Source organism: Anopheles maculipalpis, chromosome 3RL (assembly GCF_943734695.1).
Source record: "Anopheles maculipalpis chromosome 3RL, idAnoMacuDA_375_x, whole genome shotgun sequence".
Taxonomy (NCBI): Eukaryota; Metazoa; Arthropoda; class Insecta; order Diptera; family Culicidae; genus Anopheles; species Anopheles maculipalpis.
Genome location: NC_064872.1, coordinates 62,482,250 through 62,497,850, shown reverse-complemented (window position 1 = coordinate 62,497,850; position 15,601 = coordinate 62,482,250). Strand labels below are relative to the sequence as shown.

General features: G+C 44.9%; 2 protein-coding genes across 2 annotated transcripts in view; one reads left to right on the top strand and one right to left on the bottom strand.

The window, feature by feature from the left end:
* The window catches only part of LOC126562633 (calcium-binding protein E63-1), a 219,496-nt gene that overhangs the window by 24,186 nt on the left and 179,709 nt on the right, over window positions 1–15,601 (bottom strand). The window lies entirely within an intron of this gene.
* The window catches only part of LOC126563507 (F-box/WD repeat-containing protein 7), a 31,564-nt gene that overhangs the window by 10,730 nt on the left and 5,233 nt on the right, over window positions 1–15,601 (top strand). Inside the window, exon 3 of the mRNA XM_050220152.1 lies at window positions 14,457–15,540. Coding sequence (XP_050076109.1) covers window positions 14,523–15,540 — 1,018 coding nt within the window. The 5' untranslated portion in view covers window positions 14,457–14,522. The remainder of the gene's footprint in view (window positions 1–14,456; window positions 15,541–15,601) is intronic.

Genomic DNA, 15,601 nt, shown 5'->3' with positions numbered 1-15,601 from the left:
CCTTTTTCGACAGATTTGGCAACTGCCGACTTCTGGCTGTTCAACAAGCTAAAACGGCCGCGCTCGGGGACACCGTTTTGAAACTATCGAGGAGATAGAAGCCGCAGCGACGGCGGAACTAAAGTACATCCAGCATCCGCGTTTTTCACCTGCTTGGAGGAGTGGGAGAAGAGTTGCATTGCATCGGAAGGGAATTACTTCGAAAGTGATGACCTTCACCTTCAGAGTAGTTTAGTATCAAATGAACACAGCTTCAAAATTCAAATTCCTAATGTAAGTCGGAAACAGCGATGCGTCGAAATCACAGTTGAGAGATGCTCTTGGAACTTCCACGAAATCGTCCTCCATCCGACCATCATAATCGTCCAAATTTTGTTGCAAAATTGCGTTTACTCCATCTTTTTCTTGTCGTTTCTCTTTCCTTAATCACCCTCGTTATTATAATTTGCAAGATCTCGAAAATAGGGAAACCACGACGGCACCACAGTCGTGGTCGTGATGAGGCGATAGCGGTAGAATTTAGGAGTTCTGTTTTCGGTACTGCTGTATCCCTTTTTTTTGTACCCTCTTCACCCTTTCCCACTTTTTTGGGGCATGAAACGCATAAAGGGGTGCGTGGGAAGATATTCTTAAGCCTTCTCATCCAACGATTTCGATTCTCACCCATGTTGTGCGGTGCTCTTACTCTCAACCATTCTTCGTTTCGTTGACTGGTTTCTTCTCTGGATGGTGGCGATCCCGGCGAACCTCTCGAAGATCAATCTGCCTTCAAAACTCCCACGACCTGCGCGACTTGCAGCAAAAGATGGACAGACAGGCGTGGAAGCAATAGGGGGAATACGAGACGAAACTGTTTTCTTTTGCCTGCTCTCTCTCTCTCTCACACTTGCTTTTTGGGCTGCAAAAGTTGATCTGGGTTCGCGTGAAGGTCTCGGTCGTTCAAGATTGCAACTAGAGGAGAGCATGGGTTTTCGTCGTTCGTTAAAGGAATGATCACCCACCACTGCGTGGGATTTCTTTGGACATGTGTGTGTGTGTGTGTATGAGTCTGGTGAAGAGCTCATTAACAACACATTATTTTGCAACGAGCAACAGACAAAAAAAAACTAAACTCCCACCATCAAATCACGCCCTCCAAGCCGCGTGACGTGGCGAACGTTGATTTTTGGTCGTGACTTTCGGTTTCGTATAAGAATTCCAGCACATATTTCGTGGACGTATCCGTTTTTTTCTTCTTCGTCTGTCGTCTGATGTCCGGAGAGCTTCGTTCCGGTAGCATCCCAAGGGCAATCAATCGTACCGCAACGATCCGGGATTTGGGTTCCCCAGATGTTGTTGGTGACGACGGTGGCTCTGGGTCTTGATCTTCCATTTCAAATCGCGTGTGAATCGTTTGTTAAGCTTAGTTCTTTTTCGGAAGGACTTGAATATTAACGAAAAAAGAGAAAGAATTAACACAAGGATTCGTCCGATCTTCTGTAAACGACAGGCAAAAGCCAGGTTTCGATCGCGAGACAGATCACATTTCCCACGCCGTTCATAAACAATCCCACGCCCCTGCCCATAGATCCGATCAGAGTGGAAGCATTTGACGACGTGTTGTTTGTGTGTGACCCTTTCGGGAACAGTTTCACGTTAGCTTCCGTACGTACGCTAGGGATAAAATACGTAAGGCGATTAGCCTTGGCTAAAGCTGTTCAGTCCGGCAGAAAGATGAGGCTGAGAAGCAGGAAAAATCCCAACCGATCGAACGAACAGGTAATCCTATAGCCCGGGACCGATGCTGGTATTTGGTGATGATAGCCACATAGTTTCACGCTGAAACAAAGCAAAGAAAACTTTGTGATAGTTTCGTTTGGTCTTCACCTAAAACCTGCGCACATCATAAATCCGGTAGGTTTAGTGTTATTTATTTTAATTAAATATTCAAATATTTCAAACATGCTACAGATCGTAATCATGGCCTTTTTTCCCACCACATTATCGCTACTAGAAAAAGATAAACGACGACACGCCCGACTGGGAAGTAGCAAATACACTGCTCACAAATCTGGATATCGTTGTCTGGCTTTCATCGCCTGTATTGGTAACTGTCATTCCCGGCATTATTAAACTCTTGATCTCTGGCTTGTCCTCCAACCTAGCCGTCCTCTATCGGATCTCCTCTGCCGACATTCTTCAGATTCTATGCTACCCACATCGAGGCTCATCTTTATTTTTTCTATTTCGCTTTTTCCCATCGGAACTCGGCGGTGATTCGGTAAAGACTTGGTTGGGAGTTTCTGTTTGTGTATTCGATTGGTCTGACCTCTCTTTCCCTTCGGCGGGTCAGGTAAGCTGGGCTTACAAAAATCATACAGTAAATCCGACGATTCATGCTTCTGGGATCATACACTCACACAGCTAAAACGATCGTCTTGCACAACCGAAAGGGCCAACCATTTCATCTCCCTCCCAGTACACAGTGTGAGCTTCTTCAACCTGTCTTACAGCATCGCTCAAGTCCACGGCGACCCTCAGATAGCGACGACCTTCTCAAGATCGGACCTCGCGTCTGTCCGCTTGTCGCGTTTTACCCCTCGCGGCGAAGTCCCTGTGCCTGTGCATGCCTGTGGGAGAGTCCCGCCGATTGTTTCTATTGAAAGCGTTCGTTCTTCGTGCCTGCCTTCATATTGTTCCAGTCTGCTATGACGGGATATCGCCTATTGCCGGGCTTTAACGAAGGCGTAAATCTTTTCGACCGTTTGTGCCCACTTCAAATGCGCACTTCAAAGACACACCTCCAGAGAAGGGTGTCTTCTGCTGGTGGCCGGCTATGGCAAGAGACCTAGCAATATGCGCGTTGTGTCTCTGTACGGGTGTATTTGTGCGCAACGCAACACTGTCCAGATTCTTCGATTCTGATGCGAAGCAGGAACAGTTCCCAGACGCTAAACTTCCACCACAGCTCGTCCAAGGTGCGCACTGTACTTGGCTTCCCGCAGTTTGATCGTTCCTTCGTTTCTGTTGCTTCGTAAAGCTCTCACACAAGTTCACCGCTTTTACCCTTGGCAGTGCCGGGCTTATGCTTTACGGTCCGCTCGTCCGCCATTCCATGCGTTTGTTTGGTGCGTTGATTTTCTACGATCGTTAAGATGGGAACCCACCAAACGGTGTAGAATATCTGTCCATGGAGAGAGAGCGCGCGAGGTAAAGAAAGGCACACGAGTGTAATGGCGGAAAAAGGGTGAAAGACATTCCACAAAAAGAACAAGCCCCGGTCGAATAACGTGCGCGGGCGCGGCAGCCGACTTATATGGGTGAAGTTAGATGTCAGATTTTTTTTTAAAGCCCTAGCCAGTGTACTGAAAAATTCAATATCTCCGATCCTTGCTCCCCGCCCAAAGGTTCGTTGTCAACGGTGGTTACGTTGCGTTGATCTCCCCATCGGTCAAACCTGTTGAAACGGTTTCTCACAGGCCTCGCGTCGCCCACCGTCCAATGATTGATGATCCTCAGACATTTGCGAGACGGCCAAGGAAGAAGGAAACTGTAGCAACAGGCATTTTTTTTTTCGAAGCCTGTTTCACGATCGACGCAGTCTAAAACAGCAATACGCGGCACCAAATTTGGCTTTCATGAAAGCCATGGTTTGGCGCAATGAAACAATTGTTCCAACTTTATGAAGCGATCGCCATGATAAACTCATATGTAGCCGAGTCGTCAGGCTTCATTGTTTGTGCCCGCAGCGTCGAAGAGGGCCGGTTAAAAGCGTCATGAACTTGGGACACCTAAATCGTGATGGACAAAACACATCTCGGACAGCGTTGTACGGCGTCTGCTTGTCCGGAAGATTCAATTCAATGCCACCATTCCGCGGATAGGGGAACTGCGTGTGGAAGAATCTCTCGTCTCGGCTGTTCGATCCCCGTTCTGCTTGACCTAGGGTACCGAGCGTCTAGTTGTACAACCACCTATCCGATGTCCGCTGGTGGAACCGAGCGTGGGAATTCGGCAGCAACATGTGTGTGCATCGTAGAGTCATCATCAACCGGGGGAAGGTCAAACAATCGACCAGTCATTAGCCAACAAATGGCTATTTAAGTATGTGTGCCGAGCGCATCCACGCTTCTAAAGGGGAACTGCATTAGATGAAGGGTTGTGGACTGAAATTGAGAAGAAAAAGACAAGAATTTGAAATTTTAAATATTTTCAGAATCCCCAATATCTGCGACAGTCACTTTAGCGAGCGCAACTAATCGATCATGATAATGCGTGCAATCGCGCTCGATCGTGTCGTTCCACGGCTACAATGTTCCCCACGACACAAGGACATCTAAGGGAGGGAAGACACAAAATCATACACCCAAAAAGAAAGAACACCCCATTACGTCGTCGTCACCGTATCCGTACCCGGGCACCGGTGGTTATAAATTAACTTAATGATCCAAAAGGGTAGCAGAAGGTAAAATAAAGCAAAGTATATAATCATAAGTCGTCCGGGACTGATCGAAGTATCAGATGTGCACGTGAAGAAGGATCGACAGATAAGACACAAACGATCGCAATCCTTCGATGCCAGCCCTCCGGTTTTTATGCGCTAACCGGCGCTGCAGCCCTCGGAGCTGCCTTCGAATGCCAGTTACAGTGGAAGAGTGGAAGAATTTCTCACATGAATTATACCGGTCTGGTCGGGGAGCTTATGCAAGGAGGCAACCGATGTGGGAACGGTGATGTGAAGGGAGACATTTCGAAAGGGATTCGGGACAAAATTCCTTTTCGAATATTTGCTCTTTTTTGTTGTTGTGTGCAACAGCTAAAATTGCTACCAACAGTTGGTGTCATTAAAACAAATCACAGTGATCATCACGCTCGTAATCGTTTCGGTGAAGATCCCTAAAAAAGTCCATATGATACGGTTCCCGGGTTTTAAGGCACACAGAGATGGGACTTCCGGTGATCAAGCAAGAAGAAGGAAGGTAACCGAATGTTTGGGAGCGGACAAGAATATGCAAGAAACGCCCAACGGACAGGAAGTGGAATACTTCATGCATTCAACGGGAGAAGCATAAAAATGTTGCGTAGAAGATTGATTTAATTTCTCGTTCAAGTTATTCAACTTAAAATCAAGCAGATTTTACCATTCTGTTTTGTCCCTCAAACGGAACACACTTCACAAGGACAGACAGTGACAAAGGATCCTAAATGCTTACATTCGGCATAGTAATCATCTTTTTATGGAGCACTCTGTCTCCCTCTGCACAAAAAGGCATCCGCATGTCCCAATTTGCAGTCAGAATGGAAAGATAAATTGATCATTAATTGAATGCTGATTGCAAATGATCGATCAATAACCGGGGACGATTAAGGATTAATGGCAGATCTCGACGCTATACGTTCGTTGCTGCTTTCCCATGCAGAAATATGATTGATCGTGCTGTGTGTTAATTGAAGGAAGTAGTCTTCACAGCACACAAACGTTTCTCAAGCGGGGTACGAAGCTGTTACTAATATTTGAACTGCAGACTACAATGCTAGACGAAGTCTAGAAGACCATATGCATGTTTATAGCTAGTTTATTCACGTCGGGATGGGGTTTTTTTTTTCTTTAAAAGGCTCGTAAAGTAACAACAACACCCTGCGGCAATAATAGCTATAAGACGCAAAGTATAAGATCAGTCCCGGGTTGTGTGTAAGAATAATTTATTATAAGTTCTTCTTTCATCCCTCTGTGATGATACCGTCCCACCGATCTCCCGGCTTCCGTCCGTCCCTATCTTGCTATGTATTTGTGTATGTGTGTAGTATCTCCGTTTCCGTTCTGTGCCGCCGTGAGAAGCAACGACTTCGTCTCGTTTGTTGCCAGCCTCGTCTTCTCGGCGTTTTGGTTTTGTTCGCCGCGGTTATCTCACGCTTCATTCGCGTCGCAATGTATCGGAAGAGTGGGAAAGCGTGTAAGGCATGATGTGATGGGCAAATCACAGTACTATAAGAGAGACGCATTCTGGCCCCGACGGTACCTTCTTCGCGATCTTCCCAAGCGTGTCCTGCCTGTTGTCTGCTCTATCTCTTCGATTGGTCGATCGTTACATCTGTTATACTGTATACGGCTGCGGCCCTTTGTCGCTTGCCCGACACTCCTCTGCATCTTCTCTTCCCCGTTTTTGGATGTTTCATCCTTCTTCCCTTATTCGTTTTGCGTTCCTTCGTTCGTAGTGCGCGTTTGTCCACGTTGTGTTTGATTTTTGATCGTGAGAAAAATATGGGTAACGTGAGATTTTTCCTCTTCGCGCACTACCACCGCAGACCACCATCCCAATTCCGTCTGGCGAACCGGTATCAATGTGTGTGTGTGTGTATCTATCTTCTGGCAGGCGCGAGGTTTTGTTGCCCTTTTTCGTAGTCTCGTCTGCGTCCGTTTGGTTGCGATGCTTCGATCGATCCTCTTGGACCTTGCGGTTGATCAGCGTGGCATCCCATATAACGCATACGCACAGCATCGTATTACGGTATGGCGTCGATTTGTGTGTAAAAAGGCGATGTGGTAACAGTTCTCATAGGAAGAAAGACTTACAAAAGCCGCAGGAAACTGTAACGCGTTTCATGATTAGTTTAAAGTTGTTTAACTATGGTATGAACTACGTAGGAACACTCGTGTTTGGTTGTGTCTTACCACAGTAAAACATTCACTACACGGACTCATATGGTTTGGCAACGTGGCTTGTTAACATAAAGTGGATTTTGTCTGATTTGACTGACCATGTGATGTGCGCTGGTGGGAGATATTGATCAATTCAATATCTTCCTCCTCCTTGGTATGATTTAACGAACCTAGACTTTGTAGCGATGAATACCGATGAAAATACAAAAATTATTCTAAAAGGATATTTTCTTCGTGTTCCACGTCAGAACTCGATCAGAGCTCTTTGAGTGAACCATGGGTTTATTTGGAACGAAAAAAATTAACGACAGCATTCTGAATCAACCTACAAATCAACTAAGGTTTTTCCTTAAGATATTTAATTTAAAAAAAAACTACCACCTTATCCAAAAAAGGCTCTTAAATGGACAGATTTCAGTTTGTAAATTCTGAAAATTCTTCGAGTGAGACAGATTGTTAAACACACAAAAAAAAACACTAGTCAATTGACCCGGTTACAGGGCTACGTTACATAACTCCGTGGTATATCTTAACACTTCGGGAAGTGCTTCGAGCATACTCCATCCTTCGTGCAAGGTGCCAGTTGATACGCCCTACCGCACGGCCCATGCTTCATGCATTTGCTTACGGTTTCGTGAAGCTTCTCGTTTGCAGAATCGAGAATTTCAGCCGAAACCAATCGATCGTGGTTTGTCCGCATCACCAAAGATCAGCAAACAGTGAGCATTAGAGAAGACAACGTGTGCATAATCTGAAGCCCAAGCACTTTCGCCGAAAGGTCCTCCAGCATTGCCAGTAAGTTTCAATCGAAAAATACGTGAAAAATACGCTTGCTGGCGTGGTAATAAAAACTCGATCATCAAAAAGAGATCAGGCTTACCAATCGTACGTTCAAAATAACCATTGAGTCTTGGAACTGAGCTCGCATGAAACGATCTCCACCAGGAAACTATGGCGCAAGGATAACACGCCTTCCTGATTGCTCCAACGTTTGGACAAACATTCATAAAAACCTGAAATTTTGATTTAGAAATCTCTCGTGGAGTGGCCTTTAGGCGCTGCTCCTCGATTTTACAACTCTGATCCACCCGGATGTCCGGATCAATGGATCTATAAGTTGTCTCCTCTTCGTGTGCATAAGCTGAAGGCGGCATATTCTCTAGAACCTGATATTGTCAGTGCTCGTTCACAGCGCGTGGTAATGCAAACAAACTATTGGTTGGTATTTTTCATTTTGCCAGTTTAACAGGGGAGCTCAAAACTCGACTCGACGGAAATTCGATTGTTGATTGCAAAGGTCCACGATCGATCTCCCCTCAATGAATGCAAGATTCCACTGTATGATTGCAATACGTAGACTGCTGTTTATATTTTTGGCCCAATAATGAAAATGCAATGATTTACCATCAAAAGTTGCTTTATTCCTTTTCAAAGTGGTCTCCAGCATGATTCATACACTTTTTGCATGCGCTCAAACATGCGCTCAAACCAATTGTCGTAGAACTGTTTCTACTATGATTTGACATACCTCCATAACGTGGTTTTTGGACGCTTCAACAGGCTCTTCTGGGGACAAAAATCTTTGACCACCGGCCGGTCAAATAAGCGATGGTTTGAGCCGATGTGTGAGAGCTCGCATTGTCATGGTGAAGAATGATCCGTCTTCTGCTGTCCATTTTTCGAATTTTTCCGAAGACTTTTGGCAAACAAATTGTGGTGTACCATTCAGAATTGATCGTCCTACGTTCTTCAAGCGGAACAGTCGCTACATGCCCAGTTTTGGCGGAGAAACAGGCGACCATCTGATCCGATGTGCTTGTTCCACGGATAACATTCGTTGGATTTTACTCGAGGTTGAAGACCCACACGGCACGGTACGCTTAGATCCATGATTCGTCACCTGTGACGATCTTATCAACATCTTTTGAAGCACCATGATCGTAATTTTTCAACATTTCCTTGCACCAATCGACACGAGCCTTTTTTTGAGCGATTGTCGACATGTGCGGGATCAAACGACATCAAATTTTTTTAGGGTTAGGTGTTTGTGCAAAAGAGTGTTTATACCGATGGAGGAAATGCCCAAAGATGCCTCTATCTCACGGTATGTCACATGACGATCTTATGCAATTAGATCTTTAACGGTATCAATGTTCTCAGACACAACGGCCGTTTTTGGACGATCTCCTCGAAATTAATCTTTGAGCGAGCGTTGGCTCCGATTAGCTGTTTTTAACAGTGATATAGGATGGTGCTTCATCACCATACAAAGATTTGAGATCATAATAGCAGTTTTGTCTTGATAGTCGACTTCGAAAATTGTGAAAAATGATTGCACGAAAATGTTCACGGGTCAATTCCTTTTTTTCATAACTGATTTGTTCATGTCATGTCAAAACGTTATTAGTGTGATTATGCTCCAAAATGTCAAACTTTCGAATAAAAATATCAGATAACATCTAGCCACACTTTTTGTGGCCTAGGACAGAAATATATCTAGCAGCCCACGTATTCCTCTATAGATTTGAAAAATTTCACTAAGTGATGCAAACGTTCCATTGTATCGATTAAGAAATCGGCAAAACAATTCGGTAAAGAATAAAACAATTGGGAAACAAAAGGCAAACAATTGTGCGTAGCAATAATTATCCAAAATAAAGAAAAATGTCTTTTTTTTGAGGATAAAAGTAATTTTTGTGTAAAATATTTTCACGACAAAACAATTTTGATCATCCAAAACACTAACAATGTATTTGATCCGGTTGCTAAAAGGTTTTTTATCTCTAGCATTTAGCGACCGGAATTATATTAAAGTGTACTTTAAGTACTTTTAGAACGGTACTTGAAGTATTTCTTACCATCCTACAAAAGATCCTATCAAAAGGAAAAATATAGGCGAAAGCATCATACAAAAAAGCCTGAGAGAATCTGCGTTTGAGTGGCCGCGGCCTGTCGCTAAAGTGTAGAACTAAATTTTTTAAAATAATTTTTAGAATATTAAATATTTCTCCCTTTCTCGCGAGCAGTGTACTGCTCAACAAGGGGTTTATGTTACAACATTTTTTATTCATAATAATCTCCTACTCCATCGGCTTTTGATAGATGTTGCTTTTAATCGCGCGTATTGCCTTTTGATCCTCACACATTCATAATGTCCATCGTTCCACGAAAAGTGGTTTCACACATAAAAAGGCACCGCCGACGGTGGCTACTACTACACCATTGCAACCGCCCGTAGTATGTATTACCCACACGCCGCGTAAGCCGATTATCCGCATTTGCATGATAAGCTTAGTGAAAAAAAAAGTGGAAGGAAGGAAGCCGACTTTTCGGCTGGTGTGCATTTTTCTTGCCGTGTGGTTGTGTACCTTCCTATCCATTCATTCGTTGTAAAAATATGTTGCCTTTAAATAGTGCGGAATGGAAAATTCTGAAAATCTCCTCTGTTCGCCCAACATCTTCTCGACACTCGCAAGAGAACCACCGACAGAAACCTTTCAAGTAAAACAGTGAGGAAAAAAAAAATTAAACAGATGATGATGATCCACTTTACTCACGTTTTTGGCCCGTCGTTCATCTCTTTTTTTGTGTTGGGGGAGAGGCTTTTTCTTATCCACCCTCCTGTGGCTCTGGCGCTCTGCGCCATGTTGTATTGTATTGGAGCACGAAACGCACTATGCCTTTGCCTTTCTTTACGACAGATGGTGTGGTTTTGGTTGGGGTGGTTTCGTCGACTGACCGAAAAGATCAGAGCTTCATGCACACGCACACACAAGCAGCTTCGATTATGTTTTCCACCCCAAAAACAGGTGCTTTGATGCACGGGTCTGGCTCATCATCCGCTCAGGATTTGTGTGTTGTATTTACATAAGCCAATGACCCGATGTTTGTATGGTGTGTGTGTGTGTGTGCGGTGCACCAGAAAACCGAACGACGATTATTATTCCGTACCGATGAGAGATCCAAATGCCAACACATTTGGAATCCTCAACGGGAACCTCAAACCGTAAATCATGTGCGATCCTAAAATCCATCTCCATGCACCTGGCTCCGGAAGGAAAGCAAACTGCAGAAAGGTAAACCTCCTGCAAACGTGGCGGAGGACTCTATTATCCTCTGGTGGGCCAGCATGATTCCTTCCTCCCGCCACAAGAGGAAGTCGCTCATTTGCAACGGACCAAACCAAACCAACAAAAAGGTACGAAAAAAAATGCTATGCTGCTGTGCATAAAATTCCTTCGCACATTTTAACCTGCGCGATTGTTCATCCGTCGTTGTCGCCGTTGTGCGGGCCGCAGCCGCTTTCCTTTTTTTTCTTTCCATTTTTTTTTTTTGCCCTACCTCTCTTTCTTTTCATTTTGCCCTACCAAGAAGATGAAGGGCTAAAGGATAAATTTAAGGAAGAAAATTAAAGCAAAAAAAAAAAATCGCATCCCAGGAAGACAGAGGGAAAGAGTGAGAGCCCCGTACATCCGGTGCAATGTGTGGTGGAACAATTTGTCTTCTTTGCTGTTGAATTTGCTCAGTCACACGCGGCTGCATCTTGGCATTTGGCGGGCAGCATCCTCCAGCAGCCCGACGCATCAGCTGTGCGTGTCTGGGCTCTGGGCACGGCAGCTGTCGAGCAGTGGCTGCTGCTGGCTGCTTTATGTGCCATCCGGGTGCGCAAGATTTCTTCCCTTCCTTACACCCAATCAGCTGGGACGACAATAACCTTTCTCCTGCTTTTGTCGTAGAAACGGTTTCGTTCGCTCCGGATGTCTCTTGTCGAGCGGGGCGCACAGGTTGCTCTAGCCGGGCGGTGTGTTCGATCGATGTGGCCATCTCACACGCACCATAATCATTACCGATCGACCCCGCTTTTAATGGTGGTGGTGCATTGCGTTGTTATGCATTTTTCAGGAGGATAATTACACCCTTTTTTTTAGTCAATGCTTTTCGAGCTGGTCTGCTGACATCGTTTTGCATATGCAGTATGCGATCGGGTAAATTGATTGCACTCGCCATCCGCGCCATATTCGCCTAGAGGGGTGCTCTGTAAGTTCATGCATTTTTTTCCATACGAAATAAAGTTCCCTAAAATCAGTGAACCCTCGCGCTCAACTCTTCAAGGTTACCCAGTTTGTGTGCGTTAGATCCGTAACGTTATTAATGTTTTAATTCAGTAGCTGTGGTTTGTTTTTCTGTTTCTTGGAATTTTAGAAAGCAAAAAATCAAATATGAGTAACCGATAAGGAAAACGGTATTTAAAACAAAACACCAGTTTATGTGTGTGTCCGTGTGTATGTGTGATTCAAACAGGAAAAAATCGAATCCACCAAATTGATGGCTTGGGTCTGACGATGGACAACCACCCTTTGTGGCGACTTTGACGACATTAGAGAACCGAATCGAATCCGATTTCGTCTTTTTTGCTTGTTGGTAGACGAAATACGAGACGAATGTTTGTGGTTGGTTGCGGTTGGTGCAGTTTTAGGCTTCTCTTCTTAAATCGACTGTTCTCGATTTCTTTTATGTAAAACATTTTTTCTCTCTTTACTACTTGCTGCTGAAGTACAGCATAAAATGGTGCACGACGCAGGCAGAGCTCTAGCTCCCAGCAGCCCCAGCTATGCGGTATTAATTAAAACCAGAAAAACGACCGGGTTATGTGAAGAAGAAGAATTTAAACTCGTTTTTCCTGATGATAATCAGCGTGCAATGCAATGGACATACGGAGGACATACCAACAAAAAAAAAAACCCCCACAGAACTTGCCCCTCCTGCTTGCTATCCTTGGGAGAGAGGTGATTACGAACGACTTTATTAAAACGTGCAAAAAGGGTAACTACATGTCGGATCGCCTTTTTGTTTTTGGACTAGGCTTTTGGACAAAAGTGGCATTCTTTATATCGGTCGTAGTTTCAGGGGACACTGGATCGCAAAGTTTTGATCGAATTTTGATCGATATAATATTTGCTAGACCAAGCACAAGGACAAGGCTTGTCAATCAAACATTTTTTTTTTTGCAATACAAAAAAGACATCAAAGCTCCTTCTCTGCTTATAACTCCGTCGTCTCGAACCACGCATAATATCACGTGGTCAATGATTGTCACCCTGTAACGTCTCCCCACGGCACACGATTCTTGCAACTACCCTTCACAAAGGAATAACATCAACTACGCATTAATAAACGCGCCAGGGTGGCAAAAGATGCGTGTATGTTGGGTGGGTCGCGGGCCAGCCAGCCAGCGCGCAACACACAAATGCGTCTCCAAATGGCGATGACGTCGTGCGGAGTGTGTGTATTTGTGTGATAGTGTTGTTGTTCTTTTGTTTTATTATGGTTTATTTTTTGTGCCTAAGGTTTCAATCGTTTTTTTTTTCTCTGCTCTCTTAGGGTTTGTTGCGACTCTTCCCATATGTGAATGCCTGTGGGCCCACTGCAACCTGTTTGCTTACTGATTGTAGCTTCTTTTTCCGCCTTTCTTTTGACCTCCACGCGGTCAGGCACACAACACCAAATCAGCCATTTGACGTAGTGTAGTGCTGCGGCGAGGTTCTGTTCTGAGTTTAATTTTAGACCACGTTTTTTAACTACATCCGATGCACCACCAACACCACCACCACTGCTGATTCTGATGATGATGATGAAGCGTGTGATGACGAGGTTTGATGATGTTGCACATATCGTAGCATCAAAAGCGCTGATGCCTTCGAAAATTGTGCAGAACTCTGCGAGCGGCTCCTTACCACTGTGTCAGCAGCAACAGTAGCACCCGTGGTGGCAATGCGTACAGATATGCTCCACAGCCCTTTTATGTGCTCTGTTCCACCTCTCACGTTCCCCTTGAGTTGTTGCTGAAATCTGCTGAGTCTAGTTGCTGAAAAGCACATACTACTTTCTTCCCGCTCATTGCCACTGAAACCTGGTGGAAGACTTGACCTATCGTTTCTGGCTACCCAAACATTGTTTGTATCCGCAGCACGAAAGTAAATCCTTGATAGCGTGCGGGAAAACGGTTTAGATACGGTTTGATGCTGATGCGTATCGGTTTGGAATGAAAGCGCTTGAAGGCGCATATTAGATCTGAGATAAACCTCAGACCAATTCGTCCAACAATTTTGTGCATCTGATGTGTACTTGCAAACTATATTTGAAGCAGTTCAAACAATTGAATAATTTTCAATTGTTTGAACAATGTATTGGAGTAAAGTTGAAGATCTTTCTTGGCAATTTCTGCGGGCAATTCTAACCGCAACGAGTTTTATGCCTAATGGGGGACAGATTGTGACAAAAGTGTTCTTTGACCCTTCAATTGCAGCCAAGAACGAAGTGGAGAAAGTTGTATCTTCCATCCGCCCATCATTCTGAACCGATAATCGGACAAACGTATTGAACAAGCTGCCTCTACTGCCTAGGGCTGCATTCGATTATTTTGTAGCCTAGATGAATCATCAACTGAACTTCATGGAAGAGCTGTAAAAAAGCGAGCATAATTTTTAGCAGACAGCAATAATTAGGCTGTCCTGCTAACTGTCCTGCAATGGAATTTCATTTTTCCTATAGAATGCTTTTTACATAATTATTCTACTCTGCCTATGTAAACGTTGAGCAGTAAAAATACCTATTTATTTGTAAAATTTCCGGAATTTATATCGATTTGCCCTTAATTGTTGGATAGTTATTGCTGAAAAAACACCTTTTTTAGATTGATTTCATTGTGAACTGGCTTAAGTGTGTCTAGTAAAATAAAACAATCCTGTCGATTAATTAACCGTATTGACCACCAAAACTAACGAAGCTATTTTGTGTGTCTCCTTTATCTTTTTAGCCCATAGTACGCCAACCACACAGTGCATGCGAACGCGTTCCGTTGCCCTTGTCGTCGTGCCGAAGAATGGCAGAACAATGTACCGTGAGCATTGAAGACAGAAAGCAGCAACAACAAGAACAACCCGCCATCTCCCATGACGCTAGCCACCCGGCCAGCCGGAGCCCTCTGAGCAGCTGTATCAAATCACCCACGACGTGCGTTGCGGTAGCAATAACTGCGGCAACAACCAGCGCAACGATCATCAAAACCGTCGACGATGACAACGACGTGTTGGAGCAGGACGGTAGCACCGATGGGACCAGTACACCGAGGACAACAGCTTGCGATCATCGTTCGACCAACACCCCAAGCAGTGGTGTGACACCACTGTCAGTGGCCGGGGATGACAGCGATGGCGTAAAGAAGAAGCCGTACCGGTTGTTTTCGTCCACCATCGCCGCCGTAGAAAGCGATCGGACGCAGCAACACCATCACTTGCTACGCATGGATAGTAATGGTAGCGATGATATCGATGGTAGCCTGCGACACGACGATGAGCCGGTGGATCGGAAGCAGTTGGATTGTCCGATCCTGCTGGAAACGCCTGCAATGGAACGGGTGGACGAAACGGGCAGCAACGATGGTGTGGTAAAACTGGAGTGCACCGGTGAGGGTGATGATGGTGGTATCGGCAGTAAGCTGACGACCATCAGCGAAAAGCTTGCCGCAGTTAAACCAAAGCGCCTCAGCGATGAATTCTTCTCGGCGGACGATGAGAACGACGACGAGGAGGACGAGGACTACGAGGAGCATGAGGATGAAAGGAGAAAATCGAACGGAGACTGCTTCGATGGCCCCGATCACAGCACGATGGTCGATAGCGATGCTCAGGCAAGTCTGAGTGAGATAAAAAATCTCAGCATCACCTGTTGCGGGAAACTGAAGGATGACGATGACGATGTGCATGAGCAGGAGGAGGAGGAGGAGGGTAGACAGAATTGCCAGTCCAGTTTGAGTCCTTCCTGCTCAAAGGATGTGGAACTGAGCGCGATAAAACCGAATAAAGTTTCATTCAATGTGGTTGAGCACATCATCAAGGATCGTCTGGAACATCCGCAGCATGAAGAGCCGAAGAAAGTGATGTTCAGCTTGGTTGAGCAAAT